The sequence below is a fragment of the Dendropsophus ebraccatus genome, chromosome 12 (assembly GCF_027789765.1).
Source record: "Dendropsophus ebraccatus isolate aDenEbr1 chromosome 12, aDenEbr1.pat, whole genome shotgun sequence".
Classification (NCBI taxonomy): Eukaryota; Metazoa; Chordata; class Amphibia; order Anura; family Hylidae; genus Dendropsophus; species Dendropsophus ebraccatus.
This window is the reverse complement of record NC_091465.1, coordinates 58185579-58206888: the sequence shown is the minus strand read 5'-3', so window position 1 is coordinate 58206888 and position 21310 is coordinate 58185579. Positions and strand designations below refer to the sequence as shown.

The 21310-nt window shown below is 39.5% G+C and overlaps 1 protein-coding gene across 2 annotated transcripts; it reads left to right on the top strand.

Moving 5' to 3' along the window:
• Positions 1 to 363: 363 nt before the first annotated feature.
• THY1 (Thy-1 cell surface antigen) lies at positions 364 to 8994 on the top strand. Of its 2 annotated transcripts, none has more exons than XM_069948220.1 (4): positions 364 to 437; positions 5181 to 5236; positions 7053 to 7400; positions 8262 to 8994. In XM_069948220.1, exons 2-4 carry the CDS (start codon positions 5200 to 5202, stop codon positions 8366 to 8368), a joined length of 492 nt encoding a protein of 163 aa, XP_069804321.1. In that variant the 5' UTR covers positions 364 to 437; positions 5181 to 5199; the 3' UTR covers positions 8369 to 8994. The 2 variants fall into 2 exon arrangements, with proteins under 2 accessions (XP_069804321.1, XP_069804322.1); XM_069948221.1 differs by having other exon boundaries at positions 385 to 492.
• The last annotated feature ends 12316 nt before the right edge of the window (positions 8995 to 21310 follow it).

Below are 21310 nucleotides of genomic sequence, written 5' to 3'. Positions count from 1 at the left end.
AGATGGTCAAACGCTGATGTGAACGTAGCCTAACCCAGCTCCCATAAGGTAAATGGGGAATCTGACCAACAAAAACTCAACCTGATCACAGTGACATGATGTATAAAGAAATGTTATAGTGGGCTACATTACACATACATGGTCAGTTCACTAATGTTCACATCCACATATGCATTACACCGTCCAATTTGTTAACAGACATGTTCTTTCCATGTTCCATTAAGATACGTTTGATTTCACTATACTATGAAGGACGCTTCCTATAACATCCTCATTAGAAAGTTCCAGAGCATACGGGGCACGCCACCTCCTCCCCTGCTGTCTGGAAGTGTTCCAGCTATCCCTCCCCTTACTGCAGTAAGAAGCAGAACATTGCGGCAGAGGGAGGCAGCTGTCTGACTGCTGCAGAGATCCTGTGAACAGACTCAGGGAAGAAGGTAACGCATCCTTATAGCCAACTAGAGCAAAGATGCATGCACTCCATTGTATCAGGTAGGATAAACATGAGGACCATGCATAGAGGTTCACTTCACAGTGTAATTTGTACCTGTTTTTTAGGGGGACTCAGTTAAGTGCATGGGACAAAAGAATACATGTTAGCACATTAGGTATTGTGTACATGTGGTCATGTAAAAGGGAACAAGACATGTCTGCATACATATAACCTTATCATCTGTATTATGTTATAATTAGCTTTAGACAGGAATGCAGGTAATTTGCATTTTATCCACAATCCACTAAAAATGGCAAATTTGGCACTGATCTATCTGTATGCACATATTTAATAACTAAATAGGAAACTTTATATATAATGTGAGAAACAGACTGAGAGGATAGTGCGACCTTCAAAAATGCTTCCTTTACATGTGGACGGTTAACTCTTTCCTTCAAGGACACTGGATACTCGGAACATACAGTATGTCCAGCTGAGAGTAGATAAATCATCATGATAGTAAAGTTAAGCTTCCATGGCATGGAAAAACAACAATCTACTACAAAGGTTGAATAAAAAAACAAAACAAAAAAAATTATTGCTAACTAAAATATTGCAAAGAAAATATAATATTGAAGGACTGAACAGACTGAATAGAACTTTTGGTCTAAATCTGAAGTCTTGGATAGACTCCAATCTACTGTACTATATGTGTTATAAGATAGTGAAAGACATAGATTCCAAACTTAAGCTATCGTGTAATGTAGAAAACCTACAAAAATCTGCAAATAGGTTATAGAGAGCTGTTTCATATTAGCTACACAAAATAATATACAAGAAAAATGCTTTTTGGAAAGTTATATGAGACTCCCACAAGACCAAATAGAAATTGCTCCACTGACCTCTAATGGTAATGAGTTTCATTTTACAATTAACATTAGATAGATAGATAGAGAGAGAGAGAGAGAGAGAGAGATAGGAGATAGATAGGAGATAGACAGATAGATAGATAGGAGATAGACATTTATTGCACATTTTGGATTTTTTGGAAACGTCTAAACTTTTTGTAAAACAGGGCGTGGCCTGTATGTCTCACAATGGTAAACATATTTACAAAAGATCATAAGGTAGATAATGTGCTATCCCAAGTTCAATCCATGTCAGCTTAGTGCCTTCACTACAATCTTTAAAGGGGCATTCCCCTATTTGTTCCATATTTGTTATTACCTTTTCGGTCTCATCCCCCAGTTCTGAGCCTTGTGCTTTCTAAAGAAGACACAGAAAATTATTTGTGAGCTGTTCTCTCCATGACCCCCTCCTCCCCCCTCCCTTTAGAAAGAATTCATGTAAACAGTGTCCCTGGCCGGCTCTCTCTGCACTCTGTGATGTCGGGAGCATAAATTGAAGTGAGGTCATCATCAACTTGACCTCAGATTACCCTCCCTGCATTACAGTGCAGAATCAGTCGGCCAGGGAGATGGTTACATGAGCCGTCCCTGAAGGGATAGAGGAGGAGGGAGATATTGAGAGAGCAGCTTACACATATTTTTCTGTGCCTTCAGCACAAAACAGCAGGCTCAGAAATGGTGCATGCCACATTAAAATTAATTATGGGCAAACCTTTTAATAGTAAGGCCAGGATTAGTTAATATACGCTAATATGCCCTAATAGATCCATATACATAAATAGGATTAAATTCAAATCCTAATAGACTACTAATAACACAAAGGAAGGGCAGTATTTTTCAAAACTAATCCTCATGGGCTTTGTCAATATGTATACTACAATATATACTGCATTTCGCCCCCTTCTCCATCTACAGCACATCTGAGTATATACATTTTCACATTTACATGATGTAAAAAAAAAAAAAAAAAAGTCTTAGTTTCTATACAGATAAATTAATGATAGAGTAGAGTAAGCTGGCTCCAAAGCATCATTGTAATACAGTAGTGCCTTTGGTTACAAGCATTATTCGTTCCAGGACCGTGCTTGTAATCCAAATCCACTCTTAAACCAAAGCAAATTTTCCCATAAGAAATCACTGTTCTGCAGACAATTGGTTCCACACCCCAAAAATTAATATTTATTATTGTAAATAACATGTAAAACTAATAAAACAAACATTCACAAACAGCAGAATCTGTGATATCGTAAGTTACTGTACAGTAATGGAGAGGATGGGAAGGGTGGACAGAAACTGCAGGGAGCATGAAGTAATGAGCAGGGCAGATGTGTGCACATACATGCAGCACTCTCTGTCCGGGGAGAAAGGGGTTACAGCTATGAAGAGATTACTTCCACAGACCTGTCCTCTGATGCAAGCCCCAGCCTGAAGTGGGTCTGCTGTGATTTAGAAGGTAATGGAGACTTCCTGGGTCAGAGTACAGGGCTGTAGACCCCGCTAGGCAGACCATGCCCTTTCCCCACTTCGCCTCCCACCCAGTACAGGAAGCTCTTACAAGAAAGCAATGCTCTTAAACCAAGTCACAATTCTGAAAAACTGTGAGCTCCTAAACCAAAATGCTCTTAAACCAAGTTACTCTTAAACCAAGGTACCACTGTATACTGTGAAGTTATGCAACACAAACCACATAGCACATTGGGCCTCATTTACTAACAATGCCTAAATTTTAAGCCATTATGCTGTTGTTTGTGTGGGGGTTTTTTGTGGCAAATTTATTAATGTGGTGCATGCCCTTAGTAAATATGGAAGGTTTTTCACAGGACAAAACTAAAACCCGACTATCCCACCATACTAGGAGTAGCTGTTTTTTAGTATAGAATACCTGAAAAATAAATAAATCTGCCAGTTGTATCGGGTTTAAATGACACACCCATGGCACTCCCACGACACGCCCACTTGGCAGGTTTTTGGACAAAAATGACAAGTTTACTGGGTTTTTGGATAAATTGTGTTGTGCACCTTTAGTAAATATATCAGCACCAAACTGACAGGGAAAGTAAAAAAAACTCAACAATTTGCAGCCTGAATCACGTTAGTAAATCAGCCCTATAATTTCTAATGACACACTTCTGATGACTCATCCCTGATGATGTTCAAAACACACGGCATCCATCAGGATAGCACGGAGTGAGGTGGACCGAAGAGCTGGACCAAGCAAGGTTACTAAGGTTTCCTTTTTCTTTTCTTTTTTTTTAGAAAGGTAGCACGCTGTACTTTGGATATTAGGTCAATTGAAATACTTCTTCGAAGCTTTCTGTATTCACATTTACTTGCAAAACTGCAAAATTGACCCTTAAAATGAGCACAATGTGTAGTACTTGGGTCCAACGCCCCACTTACTTATTCTGAATTTCCAACATTACAGTTCAGTAGCTTCAGTTTTGATCAGGTTTGGCGACAATTCAATATCTGTGGAAGCATACATGTGAAAGCTACCACAGTAATGACAAGTATATTTTTGGATACACTCAAGTCACTAGACATTTTGAAGAGAAAGTTATGTAGTTGATTTTTATTGTTGCTCTGATGTTTTAGGAAGGTTCCTCAGAAAAAAATCTAATGTAGAGCCCATCAATTTTTTTTGCAGTCCGTTTTTTTTACGCTTTATGCAAAAAATGGATGAAAAAACTGATGCATTTGTATGCATCTGTTTTTCATTGACTTCCAGCATAAAAAAAGGTTAAAAATATCTGATCAAAATGCATTCTTTAAGGTGTACACAAAAACCTTAACCAAACACACACATTTTTTCATCAGTTTTTTTTTTTTTCATAATAAGGAATTGAAAAACGGACTGCGAAAACGCAGTGTGAACCAAGCCTTAGTGAAATTTTATCCTTTAGTGAAGCAGTCGACTTTTTCCTACCCTCTTTCACTGCTCAAAATTGAAATGTCTATAAAGTCTTCCCTTCTAGCTGAAGCTGGGATGCTTCTTTTCAGTCCCTAAAGTCTGCTGTGTGACATCCAAGAGAGGATGCACCTGTACCACCAGTTTCAACTATACAAAAAATTATTACCTTAGCACTATCTAGTCATCAAGTGGTATTGCTGGGGACACATCTAAAACATCCACTTGGTGGTGCTCTGGGCAGTGAGCAGTAAGTAGAGATACAGTAAGTAGAGATTCCACCCAGTAGACAGAAAGACATGCAGCGCTCACCTGAAGCATGAAAAAAGTATTATCTTAAACACTTGGTTGGGGATACATACTGTACAATGATTGTTTTGCGCTGCTATGTGCTTCCTCTCAGCCCCTGAAGCACATACCAGCACAAAACTGTTGTTGCCTGGACCATGTGTTTGGAATAAAACTAGTTTCAACTGAACCTAAACAAAATCTGAACCTGAACACATGGTACATTAAACTTATTGGCTACAACTTTGAGCTTAGGGAATTTTTACTTACCACGCTATGTTCATACAACGTCAAAAAAGAGAAAAGGCGTCCGCTTTTTCTATTTAAAAAGACGCTCGTTATTTTGGTGATTTAATTGCATTGCATTAAAGTCAATGGAATGACGGGTGTCCATTGCACACAGTGTATAAAATTATTGATGTTGTCTGCACGGGCGTCAAAATAATGATCATGACTACTTGCGGACATCTTTTGCAAACACCAAACGTTATTTTTTAGTTTATCTTTTTCACCATCTTTTCACCGTTTTTACTAGTAAATTCAATGGACTTCTCTAAATTCAAGCCCATCTCTAAAGCAAGGTTAACTGAAGAGTAAATGTAAGTGAATTTTTGTTTATTGATGTTTCTGTCTTTCTGCATAGGTGCCAATAAAGAAGAAACATGAATTACTTACTGCCAATGATGATAATAGCTGCTGGTAAGCGCCATATAAAATCATCTAAACGCCTTGCATTACAATTTTCTACAATTTCCAATATCAGACTACAATGGACAAGTTGTTGCTTCTTATTCTTATTATTATTATTACTACTATTATTATTTTCTTTGTGTGTGTAAGCCTCTGATCAGATTAAAGCGTAACTGTCATATTTTTTTTTATTGCAGAAATCAGTAGTATAAGCGATTTTAAGAAACTCTGTAATAGGTTTTATAAGCCAAAAAGCCTCCTTCTGTACTCAGGAAGCAATCTCCCAGCCTCCACCCCCCACCCCCCGACTTCTTATCTGTGCATTATCAGGCAAACACGTCTTCATTACAGAGAAGCCAGTGAAGACGGGCTCTGCTCTCTCCATTCTATCCTTATGGAGGGGGAGGGGCCGAGGGAGATGAGGGAGCAGGAAGAGGTGACATGAAGGTCAGCTGTTTGTAGACTCTCTGAGCACCTAAATCGCAGGATTCTGGGGTCAGAAAAGTCAGTGCTTATCTATGAACTTACTGAGAGAAGATTGCAGGGTGTTGTGCTGTGCAGGACTGCTCCGTGCTCAGTCACTCCTAACAGCCCCTCCCCTCTCCATAGCCACATAATGGACACAGAAATCCTGCTGCTTCTGCAGTGAGGGGGGAGGCTGGGAGATTGCTTTTTAAGTCCAAAAGGAAACTCTTTTGGTTTATAAAACCTATTACAGAGTTTCTTAAAATCACTTGAACTGTTGATATTTAATGGTTTCAAAAAAATGGCCCTGAAATGACAGTTACGCTTTAATGTGGGCATCCTTTTGTACATATTGCATCAAGGTTTCTCTATAACTCTATAACTTGAACTACTATAGCCATTCCTTTACTCATAAAGACTTCTTTGCACAAACTACTAGGGTCGTCTCCTTGCTAGCAAAAAAGGTTTCTGTGTCTACATGCCGAGACCACTGAAGGTACTCATATACCTTTAAGTGTCACTGTCATTATAACTTTCAAAATCTAAACAGTAGATGTGATATAAAGCAAGTTTTCCCTTTACATTCATGTTTTGTTTTTTTTAGTTATCATGGAAAACACGGCCTTTCCTGTTTTCTGACTTTTTTTTTTCTAAAAAAACAGGAAACAGTCAGAAAACAGGAAGTCCTGTGTATCCCAGGCCATCTGAGCGCTCACAGAGAGAAGGCAGTCATGTGATTGATGAACACATTGAGCTGTAACTCTCTGTACTGGCCGGAATTCCATTGTTTAGTCTGTTTTTTTTAACCAATACAATTCGGAAAATCTGCCTTCAGGAGACTGGACTGGATTTCTGGTAAGTTCAGCTTCTGGTAAGTTCAGCTTTGTTTTACAGCATGATAACAACAACAAAATAATGAATGTATAATGCAAACTTGCTTTATTTCATATCTACTGTTAATTTAGATTTTGAAAGTTATAACGACAGTGACACTTTAAAGTTGCCTAAACCTGCAGACTTTGGTGTTTGTTTTTTATTGCCCCCTACCCCCACCCAGTGCCTGTGCGAGGGGTAATTGAGATGTAAGAATTTTCTTGTTTCTCCAACTTTTCATTTCTAATAAGTGTGAGCATAAATGAGCAGTGTTGAGCAAACTTGCCTATGGCTGTATCGATGTTTTCCTGGGCTCCCTAGGGCTGCATCCTACTACTACAGCCACCTGGAGTCAAATGCCGAGAATTCAGGTTCGGCCACATCCGAGTGTTCGGAAAATTCGCTCAACAAAAAACTTTAGAAGTGCTTTGTTTTTAAAATTTATTTTCATCAATTTTCTTCCATGTTTTTGCATTTATCTTTTCAGTATTGCAGGCATGCTGTGCACAGAAAATCACAAGATTCACAGCCTGCCTGATGGGGCGTGGTCCAACACTTCGTTTAGACTGCCGTTATATGAACATAACCAACAATCCACTGCGCTATGAATTCAAACTGAAACGTAAAAAGGAACCTGAGACTATCCTCAGTACCATAAATCTGAATCACTTCAATGACAAATATCATAACAGAGCCAGTGTGTATACAGAACGTGGCCTAGTCCAGCTGCACATTGAGCGGTACAACGCCTCCGATTTAGGCCAGTATTCTTGCACTGTAAACATTCCGGAAGACCTCACCATCAACCAAACAGTAGCTATCAACGTTAGTAAAGGTAAGATGAGAGGTACATTAGGAGAGGGACACAATCAAAATTGATAGTCTCTTTAAACCATAAATATGTACTGACTACAAATTGGGGAATTTGCTAGAATTCCGGTCGCATCGCCTCTCCGCTCAAAGAATTGAAGACTCAGAGAGTGGAGGAGCACAAGGCCTCACAAAGAGATAGCAGGCAGCATTCGGCACGGAGTCCGTGGGCAGAGGTTCCGAGCTGAATTTCTGCGCTGATTCCGTAATGTGAATGGGTCTTAAGGCTGAATTCACAACATGTTTTTAGCTTTATGTAGGGCTGTCCTTTGGCAAAATGTAAAAAAAAAAAGGGATGCCAACCTATAGCCAATGTGTTACCGACTGGCCCAAAGAACCAGTTACAGATCCTGCCCATATGACTAACAAAACATAAGAAGCTGGTCATGTAAATAATCAGGAAACATTCTCAGGACTAGTATAAGCAGTGGGAACAGTTTGAGAAATAATGCCAGTAGATTCTTAGGAAGAAAGACACAAGATCACCTGATAACCCAGTGATGAAAGAAGAATGAGGTGAATAATCTATTAGTTGTTTATATAGGCAGTAGAGCAAATAATATATTACTGCTATTAGGTTAGGTTCTGATGTTTTAGTTGCCCAATGTGAACAAAACATTTGATAGACATTAGCCGCTGCATGAAGGGTTTTCTTGAACCTACTGTAGCATCACTGCAATATATTACTGGGTTAAGTATAGAGAGGCCTAAGCTAAACATCTCAGCTAAGTATTGCTTCTTATGTTGTAATACAGTGATTCAGAGTCTGTATTGAGCTGCAAGTAGCAGAGGATTTAGCAGTTTCCTTCTTTTTCTCCTTACACAGAGAAGCTGGGGAGATGTGCTGGAGTCAGTATCTTCGCCTTTAATACATCATGGCCTCTTATCTCGCTCCTCTTCCTACCCTTACTCCAAGCTGGTGAATTCTTCTAAAGATTGGTCAACATTCTGAGAAATAATTTTACGTTTCATTATGATGTTGGACAAGAGGAGAACTGTTCTTGCGTTTCCTTGTGTTATCTTTCCACGTTAAATAATAATCAGAAACAATGTTAGTGTTCCCAATAGCAACCAATCATAATTCTGCTGATCTCCATTGTAAATATTGCCACTGTTCCTATAGGCAATACTGACGCTATTACACCAATTTTTTACTGATATAAAAAAAAAAGTCCAGTATCGAGTAAAATTCAGTATCTAGCACTGCAGTGCGAATAGCTTTCTAATGTGTTTATTAACTTTATTTTTTTATTCATAAGTTTTCACGTTGAGTCAAACCCATTCAAATATACGGCAGAATTTACCCGAGGAAACTGTGGAGAAATTGACATATTGGAGGAAATTGATAAAACACATTTTTAGGCTATGTTCACACACTGTCTTTTTAGGTGGAAAAAAAGCCATTTTTATAACAATGAAAGCAAATAATAATCATAAACTTTAATTGTGGCCATCTTCATTTGTTTTGCCTAAAAAGACATTATGGCAACATAGCCTTAATGTTATATTCTATTGATCTATTGTTAAATAATATGAAGATTTAGGGGGATATTTATCAAAGGTTGTAAAATTTAGACTGGTGCAAACTGGCTCCAGCAACCAATCACAGCTCCTCTTTCATTTTACCAGAGATGAAAGCTGAGCTGTGATTGGTTGCTGTGGGCAGTTTGCACCAGTCTTAATTTTACACCCTTTGATAAATCTCCCCCTTAGACCTTATAGCCTATCATTAGGATAAGCCATCCATCCCAGACTGACTGGGGTCTGACACTTGGCACCCCGCCAATTAGATGTTTGAGGATTTTGCAACAGTCCGTCAAGTGACTCCTACCACTCTTAATTTATTACTGTTCAATGCAATATTCACTGTAAAGATTATGGGGGAGATTTATCAAAGGGTGTAAAATTTAGACTGGTGCAAACTACCCACAGCAACTAATCACAGCTCAGCTTTAGGCAGTTCTGAAAGGAAAGCTGAGCTGTGATTGGTTGCTGTGGGCAGTTTGCACCAGTCTAAATTTTACACCCTTTGATAAATCTCCCCCTATGTGTAACTAAGATGGCTCAATTATACTAAGCCTCAGTATCCACCCTGAGAGAGATCCTCAAAGCAAATTATTTAGAGAGTTGCTAAACTTTTTATTATTCAAAAGGTAAATTTTTTGCTCTAGGCTTTAACATCTAGTAAAATTAAAAGGGTACTATCAACAGGTTCGTTCATTAGTTTCTGGTAGCCATCAAAGTCTTCTTACCGGTGTCAGTCTTCTCACCATTTTAAGTGATGCCATTTTCAGGATAACTAATGCAATACAAATATGCTAATTTACTGGGGACGTTTTTCAGTTCCCCAAACCACCGTTCGACCCTCCCACCACCTACACCGCTCACGCATATGCATAAGCAAGGAGGCTGGAATATGCATCAGGAGGCGTGAGCGGTGGAGGCGGTGGGTGGGACAAACAGTGCTTGGGGGGGGGGGCAGTGCTCCTAATCAGTGAATTAGCATATATCATTAATTATCTGGAAAGCAGCGTCACTCGAGACGATGACCGGTCTCGGTGAGAAGACTTCGGCGGCTACTGGGAACTATCAGTAGGTTTTGCAATGCATAGAGTAAAATACTCCCTAGTTTGTGAACTGCCATAAGCAGGTTACAGCCATTAAAAAAAACAAAGTAAAATGATAATAAGGTAAACTTTGCAATAAAGATTTGACATATGCAAGTCTTTTCCATTTTTTTATGGTACTTATGGCAGTTACATATTAGAGCACATCTAAGAGCATATAGTCATGTAACACTACCTTAAAGGGGTTATCCTAAGAATGACAGTTAAAGGGCAACTCAATCCAAAAGCTTTTTAACCCCCTTGGCACAAGCAGTGTAAGGGAAAGTGGGTGCCATACTCTCTACTTAATCAAAAAAGACTTTTCTGGCCTCTAAATGTACCTATATAAGACTCACTGGGTGTCTCACAGAGTTACATCGATAAAATTCTGGTCCACACAATAAGCATTGTGTGACTCGGCGAGTCAGTTTGGGCTGAGTGTCAATCTAATACCAGTTCACAGGATAAATTGGTCTGACCACTGGGACCTTCAATGATCAGAGACAGAGATCCCATGTCCAATGTGGGAATGGAAAGTCAGCTTGCATTCTCAGCCACCACTTTTTTTTACTCTGTATGGAGGTCCCCTAGATATCACTTATGCTGTGGACAGGTGATACATTTCAATCTTGGGATAACCTTTCTAGTGAATACATCTAATTTTCTGACCAAATGTAACAACTTTATAATGTCACCTTTCTTTTCATCCACATGAATGTCAGTCTTCTAAGTGGTACCATTTCTTTGACTATACACTCGATGTTTGCTGTATAGGATATAATACACTGCTAATTTGTCCATTTTTCATATGTGTCCTTTGTATAAGTTTTCTATGATTAAAATCTATCTACAATATGCGCATATATAGTCAGTGTTTTAATCCTGGGTGTGAGATGCAGCCTATTAAGACTATGTTCACACTATGTAATAACAATGTCCGTTGTCTGACAAGGCCCTTGTTTGCCATTGTTTGCCATGTTTCTGTGGCTGATTCTGCCATATCAGCCACAGAAACATCATTTAATTTTATTTGGATTGCGGGCACATTTGGGTGTGCCTGCAATCCAATTAGCCATAGAGTTCAATGCAATGTGTGAACAATGTGTGAACAATGGCTGTTGCTTAATATAGTGTGTGAACAACGGTGGTTGTTCCCCATAGACTTCAGTACAGTGCATTATTTTAAGACAAGAACGACCGTTGTTTTAATTGCAAACAACGGCCATTCTTGTCTTAAAAAATACACTGTGTGAACAAAGCCTAAAGCTGAATTTGCTCAGTTTTTATACTATATAGAAATAAACGCCACAGCTAAACCTGCTTGATGTCCAATGACTTGGAAGATGTGTATGTTCACACATAGGATTTCCTGCCATTTTGTACATAAGATGCAATAATGTCCTAAGTGTGTCACCTGTGAACATACGGCTTCATCTGAAGCCATATAATGGAGCTATTTTCCTATAATAGAATAATGATGAATATCCTCATATTACAGTTCCATACAAGAGCAGTATATGGCAGCCTATGGTCCCACACATTTATATACAAGAGGACATAGTCACAAAGTATAAACACAGTGATCAGTAAAGTACAGTGTAAACTATAAATACATAGTTATACGTATACATGATAAAAGGGAGGAAACATTAACCAGGCATAATTGTTCTAGTATGAAGCAAATGTTTTGCTGTTATACTTTTCACGGATAGCCAGCAGGACCATAGAAACAACCTGAACACCACTGTAGTGTATATCATATATACTGGCTTTGAACTTTTATGCTTTGTATATTTAGTATCTAGTCTATGTTTACATGTCACAGACAGTAGGAGTGTTCATGTCTTTCTCTACCTCTCCCTGTATATGGCCCTGAAGTATCGACGGTTATATGCACTCAGTATATACATTCCACTGAACAGTTCCTTCAACTTACCAGGAGAGGTACAAAATAGTGTTGGTGTGATAATGGTGCCTGAAAACCTCTGCATGCTTCAAGTAAATTGTCATCTGTTTTCTAGTGCCACTTGTGACAAATAAACATGTTACCAAACACGTGTATGATCTGTTATTGATGTCTTATGCATGGCATAACAACAAGTTTGGGTATCTTTGGATCATCTCAAATCAGAAAATTTGAAGGGTTGTCCAGGTAGGACATGTTATATATATATCACGTAATTCAGAGGGAATCTGTTAGTAGATTATTTTACATTAGATTATGGTCAGAACTCAAGTGCCAAAGAGGCTGTGGGGGAAGGAGGAAGCATGCATGCTGCAGCTCATCACAGCCTCCTTGACACTTCAGCCCTAAGCATAACATTAAAGGGGAACTATCAGCAGGTTAAACAAATATAACCTGCTGATATGTCCCTATTGCACAGGAGGTGCGGAGGAGGAAGGTATGTCTCTTACCTTCATTCTTGGTGCTGTTTCCATTCACTAAGTCTTTCACTCTACCGTCCGGTAAGTTCACTTGAAGCACTTGAATCCGCTTGAAGCCATTAGGAGCACTTCCCTGCCCCCATAGCACCAATCCACCCCCAGCCTGCCCCTTGTAATGAGGTAAGGCTGGATTATCGCTGGGGGGGGGCAGTCCTCCTAACAGTCTTAGCAGACCATGGAGTGAACAACTAAATAAGAGACATACTTTCATCCTCATCAATCTAATGACTTTCTAGTTTAAACTGCTAGAGTGTGGAAGGGTTATCTCAACCAGAGACGATACTCCTCACCAGCACTGCACCGTTACTGCTGCTAAATGTGTAAAGTGAGCACCCGTGGGTTCCCCTAATCATAAAATATACTAAATAAAATACATTCAGTGCAAATCTAGGTACCCTATTCTTTGTGGCTAAATGGATAGTCCAAGGAAAACGCTAATGATGGCATAAAAAAGTACTATACAATTAAGGTACCTGATAGGATCATCTGCTAGCATCCGTCTATGTGTCAATGCTCATGAAGGAAGCTTCACTGTGGTAAGTAGATTCACTGTGTAATCACTATGCGGTGATGTTTCTTAATCTGTTCTGATGGTGCCGGTGGCACTGCTCCTCAGTAAATCCTGATAGTCTGATTCCCTGACTTCCCGGGAGATTCAGTGACGTCACTCTCTGTACGGATCCTCAGTAAAAAATCAACGCGTTTCAGGAACTGTCACGGTTGCCCTCGTCAGGATTAACTTTCTAGTTTACTTTATGAACTGTAGCCATTCACACACTTTCCCACAACCCCTTTGCTTGAATTGACAATGGAGAATGCCAATAATTCCAAGACAGATAAGGAAAGAACTGAGTATGTGGTGACTAAGGGCAACAGGATATATTAACCTGTATAGCACTCAAGCATACTGGGCCAAGATTTATCAAAGGATGTCAAATAGAAGCTGATGTAGACTGCTCACTGCAACCACCTTTGGTAAAATGAAAGCTGAGCTGTGGGCAGCTTGCACCAGTTTATATTTTTACTAATTTTGACTGGGCCTTTTAGAAAAGCTTGAAGACATGAAATGTTAAAATTTTACATATCAGTTTAGATCTAACATTTGAAAAGCTTTTTAAAAACCTACAGTACATGGTTTTATCGTATTAACCCATCAGATGGATGACCCACTACTTTGCTGGGAATTGTGCAATCTCACTAAAAAAGCACAAATGTTGATGTAATTCTGTCAAATAAAATAGCTTGAAAATTGCTGCATAACCACATCATAAACACAAAAACATGCCACGCGTGAACACGGCCTTAGGATATGTTCACACATGTTGGAGTTTTATTGTGTTGATACAATAAAGGACAGCTGGACAGCAATTAAATAATGAATTACTGTAATGAAATGACGCAGTAACGCAATAAAATGATGGAGCACTACTATGAAAATGCAATATGAATGCATGTGTCAACACAGCCTAAATACTAACAGGCTGCACTTTGCTGTGCTAACGATTTGCACAGTACATTAGCAAAGATGACATGCGGGAGAGATGGGGTTTCTGATGCGCTTCTTTTGTAAGGTGCCCTGTGAGCAGAAATGAAATACACAGCAACAGCAAAGCAAGCAAAGGGTTACAATAAGCCCTGCTAGAGGGAAGCTTTTATCTCATATAGACAAAGCCACCTGGTGGCTAAGAATTTAGTGGTTTTTTTAGGGTAGGGAATAATTTTTGTTAAATGAAGTGATTTATAAAAATGTTTATCAAATGGAGGAAAAAATCAACAGTGAGCATTAAAAAGTGTCTTAACGGTTTAACATAAAATGAGAATGTTGGGACTAGAGGAAAATATATGTAAATGGTTACCTAACTGGCTGAGTGACAGGGAACAGAGGGTGGTTTACACCCTCATACTCAGATTTGGTAACAGTTAAGACCAGCCAAAATTTTTATTAACGTATTCTATTGCCCCCCCAAAAGTTATAAATTACCAATATGCATTTATCACGGGAAATGCACATAAAGTGCACATAAAGCTGTCCCGGCTAATGCCTCTATCTCCCCACTACTGCTTCTATCTCCCTGCTGCAGAGGGCTTCACCACCACTCTCCCCCAGCTCAGGGACACCTCCCCCTGGCATGCCCGATCCCCACCCTGCTGGACCTGCCATCCCCAGCAAGGTACCAGCAGGGGAATGTGAGCAGTGGAGTCCCGGTGGGGAAGAAACAGCAGCGGGGACATTAGAGCAGGTCCTGATGGGTGTGGTGGGGAGCAAGCATGCCGAAAGAGGTGTTCCCTGACCTGGGAGAGAGCAGTGGCAGAACCCTCTGCAGCGGGGAGATAGCGGTAGTAGTAAGGATGGTTTGTGAGGCCACCATTTGCAGATTTGATTCAGTAGTAAGTGCAGTTAAAACATTTCTCATAATAAGTGTATATTGGTTATTTGTATAATTTTGGGGGGCAATACAATACTTAAATAAAAAATTTGGCCGGACTTCTCCTTTAAGAGTGTGGTGCCACAGAGGGCTTTATTGTGTCAACTCCTTTTAAATATGTTTATTAGTGAACTTGTAGAGGAGTTACAGAGTAGAGTAATCACCAAATAGGATAATATAATATTACAGAGGGATTTGGAGAAGCTGGAGGCTTGGGCAGGAAAATAGCAAGTTACGTGGATAAATGTAAGGTTATGCACTTTGGCCTTAGAAATAATATGTACATATATGTGTGAAGTAATAAAACACTGGGTAACACTGCTTCTGAGAAAAATTTGGGGGCAGTAAATTCAAATTTAGTGATCAGTGCCAGGCAGTGGTTGACAAGGCTAATAAAATCATAGGATGCATCAAAAGAGGGATGGGGTGGGATTAGGTTTGCACTTCTCTGTTTTCTAACATTAAACATATACTTTTGAGTATAATGTAGTTCATTTTAAGACAGGGTAACTGATGCCAGTTTAGCTATAGATAAGTATAGATAACTACAGAACACATGCAGGTCACAGCTGCAAACAGAATTAGGCTTGTAATGCCTGGTATTAGACACTAGGCTGTGCTCATGTTATCATAAATTAGACATTTGGAATTAAAATCCGAGAAATTAATAGTGTTGTTTTTTGTTTGTTTTTTTTTTTCAAATTAAATTACATATATGGTTTGATATATAGTCAATACTAGAAAATGTACCCGGTGCTGCTCGGATATAAAGTGTTAGTGTGTTAATTAGATTTGTCCTAAGGGTGCCCAGGTGGCCAATCTATGCCCTTGTTTTTTTTGTTTATGGGGAAATCACCAGGAGCCCTATTTAACCAACAGTTCTGCACTGTTTATGTAAATTGTAGCTTATGCACATTAGAAATAAACTAAAAACTTTAAACTTTCTAAAAACCAAACTGAGATGTCATGTGATCAGACTGTATACAGCCTGGTTATGTACAACATTGGCAGTGTTATATACAGCCTGGTAATATACAGTACAACATTAGCAGTGTTATACAGAGCCTGGTTATATACATTGGCAGTGTTATACAGAGCCTGGTTATATACAGTACAACATTGGCAATGTTATATACAGCCTGGTCATATACAACATTGGCAATATATATATATATATATATATATATATATATATATATATATATATTTATATAATGTTTGGTATACCTAAAGTGTATAGTTTTTAGGGGTCCTGTATACCTGTAGTGTACAGTTGAGGGGGGTCCTGTATGCCTGTAGTGTATAGTTGGGGGGCTGTATACCTGGACTGTAGTTCTGGGGGTCCTGTATACCTGTAATATATAGTGGGTGGAGGTCCTGTATACCTGTAGTGTATAGTTTGAGGTTCCTGTATACCTGTACTGTATAGTTCGTTGGGTCCTGTGTACCTGTACCGCATAGTTATGGGGTCCTGTATACCTGGACTGTATAGTGGGTCCTGTATACCTGTACTGTATATTTTGGGGGTCCTGTACACCTGTTATGTAAAGTTAGTGAAGGTGCTGTATACCTTTAGTGTAGAGTGTGTGTGTGTGTGTGTGTGGAGTCCTGTATACATGCACTGTATAGTTTGGGGGTCCTGTATACCTGTTATGTATAGTTGATGAAGGTGCTGTATACCTGTAGTGCAGAGTTGGGAGGTCCTGTATACCTGTAGTGTATAGTTGGTGGAGGTGTAGGGTATAGTTAGGGAATCCTGTGTACCTGTAGTATATAGTTGGTGAAGGTGCTGTATACCTGTAGTGTAAAGTTGGGGGGTCCTGTATACCTGTGGTGTATAGTTTGGGGGTCCTGTATACCTGTAGTATATAGTTGGTGGAGGTCCTGTATGCCTGTTGTGTAAAGTTTTTTTTTTTTTTTGGGGGGGTGTATACCTGTAGTATATAGTTTGGGGGTCCTTTATACCTGTATTGTATAGTTTTTGGGGTTCTGTATACCTGTAGTGTATAGTTTGGGGGGTCCTGTATACCTGTAGTGTATAGTTTTGGGTGTCCTGTATACCTGTAGTGTATAGTTTTGGGGGTCCTGTATACCTGTACTATATAGTTTGGGGGTCCTGTATACCTGTACTATAAAGTTGATGGGGTGTCCTGTATACCTGTTTGGGGGTCCTGTATACCTGTAGTGTATAGTTTGGGGGTCCTGTTTACCTGTAGTGTATAGTTTTGGGGGTCTGTATACCTGTAAACTAGTTAGGGGGGTCTTGTATACCTGTAGTATATAGTTAGTGGAAGTCCTGTATACCTGTAGGGTATAGTTTGAGGTTCCTGTATACCTGTACTGTATAGTCATAGTGTTCTGTATACCTGTAGTGTTTAGTCGGTTCTGTTTAGTTTTGGGGTCCTGTATACCAGTAGTGTCCTGTATATCTGTACTGTATAGTTGGAGTAGGTCAGTGTGTCTCAATTCCATTCCTCAAGAACCACCAACAGGTCATGTTTTGCGGATATCCCATACAACAAACAGCTGTGGCAGTTACACCAAAAAGCTGTTGTAGTTACTGGTGCACTGACTATAATTATATAACCTGTGAAATCCTCAAAACATGACCTGTTGGTGGGTCTTGAGGACTGGAGTTGAGAAACACTGGAGTAGGGGGACTACTATATATTTCTGTGGATCTGTTCTCAGGCAGCTGGCCCTAGCAACCAATCAGATTCTAGCTCCCTTTAAAAATGAAAGTAGTAATCCTATTGGTTGCTAAGGCTTCCAACTGCCATTTCTGTTGGGGAGCTGCAGTGCTAATAATATCACCTGTGTGTGCAGTGTGGAGATTTTCCCTTTCATTTCTATGGGGCGTGCTTCCCCCTCCCCCTTTCCTCCTGTACATCTGGTGGGGACGGGACCTTCACTCTAAACTTCCCAGACATCCAATGTATCTTCCTGCCAAATTTGGGGTCAAGCGGTTCAGGCGTTTGGAAGTTTATAGAGGACAAACGGACAGATAGACAGACAGACAGACTTTCATTTTTATGACATAGATAGTCTTACACAGAAAAATGTGTAAAGCCCCTGCCAGGTTCTTCAGGGGGGCGGTTATGGTAACATTCAACTGTCTAATCCTTCTTAAGAGATCACCATACGCATTACATAGTCTGCATGTCCCACTCAAATCAGGGGCTTTATTCAATAATAACACAGGTCAACAGCATTTTTGGGGCCAAAGATATTTCAACGAATTTAGGGTAACTTTGGGGTGCTGATTCTGAATATGTCATCAGTTTTGCCAGATTGGCTCAAGTTTTTGAGAATTTTCGTGAAATGTGTAAAAAAAAAAAGAAGTAATTTGCTGCACACGCATTAACTTTATTGCTATTGGCATGAATACAATAAATTTTACAAAGTAAATGTTGATTTTAGTTTATTTTAACTAGTTTTAGAAAGTAATCTTCAAAAATGAACAAGACATGAAAAAAAACTTGAGCCAATCTGGCAAAACTGATAGCATATTCAGAATCAGCACCCCAAAAATACCCCAAAATCATTAAAATATTTTGAACACCAGTAAATTTTTTTTGTTGTTGTTGACCTGTGTAATCTATTGTTCCTTGATCAACAGAAGGATTTAGCAAAATGTGTAAATCTTTTCAAACGCTGACTGCCAGAACCCTGACTTCTCTAGTATTTACTATATGATAAGCAGGATCCATATAAACAAACTAACTGCTTGCTTCCACAGACTATAGAAAACAATCATTTATTGGAAGAAAACAACCCTGGAGCTACCTGTTAAGGGTCCATATACAAGTTGAAGTCTAAGGACTACTAGATTCATTGAGAAGCCACTATGAACAGAGTCCCCTTTCTACAAAGTACAATGCAAGTACATTGCAATGTACATTGAGAAACCATTAGCAACAATGAAAGTAACATAATGCTGGTGAGTGATCCGTGACTCACTGAATAATAATTGTCACATCATGAACCTTGTTACAGTTTAACTTCGGAGCTATTACTGATCATACTGTCTCTGTCAACATGCATCTAGGTGCCATCTCTTACCTTAGAAAGGAACAGACACCAGAAATCTATAAAAAAACACTATTTCTTAGATCAAGCCACTTTCTTTTATTGCTCCATGGACTTGTTATGATACTTTCATATCCATTGTAGTTGCTTTCAGCAGAGGACAGGGGGCAGTGTTAGCACTCTTATCTGTTCCAAAACTGTGATACACTGTGTTTTCTAACACTATCATAACCAACATTAAAGGAGACGTTTTTAAAATCTGGCAGCCGGCAGGGTCAGGGGCAGGGAGAATTTTGATTAGGAGTATGAACTTACCTCTCCCCATGCCTCGGGACCTCTGCCAGAAGGCATTTTCCCCCAAGTTGTCACAAAAAGGTCTGTCCTGGCTGATGGACTGGCTGGTCAGCCAATCAGTGACAGCGTCCCACATCAGTCACTGACTAGCTGAGCGGCCAGTCCATTAGCTGGGTTCTGACATGTCATCGCCGAAGATCCCCGAGGCCGGCCCCGCCGCTCGACGCAGGCCCGGGGAGAGTTCATACTCCTGATCAAAATAGCCAGATTTCTCCTTCAAAGGAGAAGTCCTGCGATTTAAAAAATTTGTCAGGTGGCAGGGGCAGAGGGGAACATAATAATCACTTCATACCTCTCCCCTTGCTCCCAGGCGCCATGTCATAGGCTCCGGGACCCAAAATACCCAACCTGGCTGATGGATTGCCCCATCAGCCAATCAGTGACTGCAGTCACTTACTGGCTGAGCAGCCAAAGGAGATCCCGGAGCCCATGGGAGTCCTGGAGCGGTAAGACAGTGCTGCATAGGCACAAGGAGAGGTAAGCAGTGATTCTTTATTATGTTTCTCCCTGCCTCTGCTGGCTGACAAGTGTTTTAACTTGACGGACTTTTCCTTTAACTTTATAGCAATGTGTGCTGCAGTAGCTCTTCTCCTAAGCTGCCCACACACATCAGTGAGTTTTGGGTACTTGTAACCAATCATTAATAGTCATTGTTCATTGCCTCTAAGGGTATGTTCACACTGAGCAAATACGGCGGAATTCACTCACAGCGGGACACTGTGACATGTCACTTCTGTGAGCGGAGAGCGGCGGCTGCGGAGGAGCGCACACTCTCCCATAGACGGGCTATGGGACACTGAGACAGGCAAAAACTCTCTGCTGCAGAATTCTGCCTGTTTTACTCAGTGTGAACATACCCTTATTGTCTTAGGCCATGTTCAAACACTGTTTTCAGCTGATATTTTCAACTATAAGAAAGAAGTCGGCTAATAATAATTGGCCTTCTTCTTTCTTGTTACAGCCAATTTTTTTAAGGTTTACAGACAATTTCTATTATTTTTGCCATTTATTTTTACCAAAAATAAAGAGCATGCTATTTAATTTAACAGCCATTAAAAGTATGACCAATTTTCCACTGAAAACAATGAAATACATTTCTATAACAAAATCAGTTTTTAACGAAAAGGTCACATGGTCACACTATGAGATCATAGCTGGGAAAGGTGGTCGTCTTAAAACATTATCATGTCTTGGGGTCAGTGGGAGATGGAGATGAGGGTTTAACATTATATTGTTTTACAATGAGAGTTTAACATTATATAATTTTTTTTGTTTTGTAATAAAAAAAACATTTATATAAAAACATCTGATATTGATATGATTGATATGGCTGTTGGTAGAGTGGAAATGTTATGTGCATTTCGCCTTATCCAATAAAAGAAGCATCACCCTTAGCTAACAAGGTGAGCAGTGCTGTTGCAGTAGACAGCTGTACTGTACTACCTGTTCTCCATGCACAGGAATTAATCATTCATTGTCTGACTCAGAGCTGAGGTTCAGTCTTATGTAATGTTTTCTGTTACATATCTGTTCTACAGCTGTTACTGTAAAAACATTTTTGGGAGCTTAATGCTTTCAATACATGAACATTTTGTCTAATACATGTTATTCCTCAGTGTCAAGAAAATACTTCATGACTTTATTATTCACCTTGTTGTATTAGAATGAATGAGGTAACTGCTGTTCAACGTGGCACAATTCTGAGAAACTCTGACATTGTTTGGAGACTTAATGGTGGCTAATCTTCAGGATTTGATATTTTTATGGTCATTTTGCAGTGTAAATTCCTAAACCACAATAGTGATTAACTTTCTTGGTTCAACCTTACTAACTATGTAAAGAGTTTTTTTCATCAAACCCAGAGGTGACCATACATGTTCAATAACTGTTGGCTTAAAGGAGAAGTCCGGCGAAAATGTTTATTGAAGTATTGTATTGCCCCCCTAAAGTTATGCAGATCACCAATATACAGTTATTACGGGAAATGCACATAGTACACAATGCACAAGTGTTTT

Coding starts and splice junctions, on each gene's coding strand:
- THY1 (XM_069948220.1), top strand. CDS start 5,200: ATGAATTACTTACTGCCAATGATGATAATAGCTGCTG. Junction 5,237..7,052: donor AATGATGATAATAGCTGCTG/GTAAGCGCCATA, acceptor TTATCTTTTCAG/TATTGCAGGCATGCTGTGCA. Junction 7,401..8,261: donor AGCTATCAACGTTAGTAAAG/GTAAGATGAGAG, acceptor CTCCTTACACAG/AGAAGCTGGGGAGATGTGCT.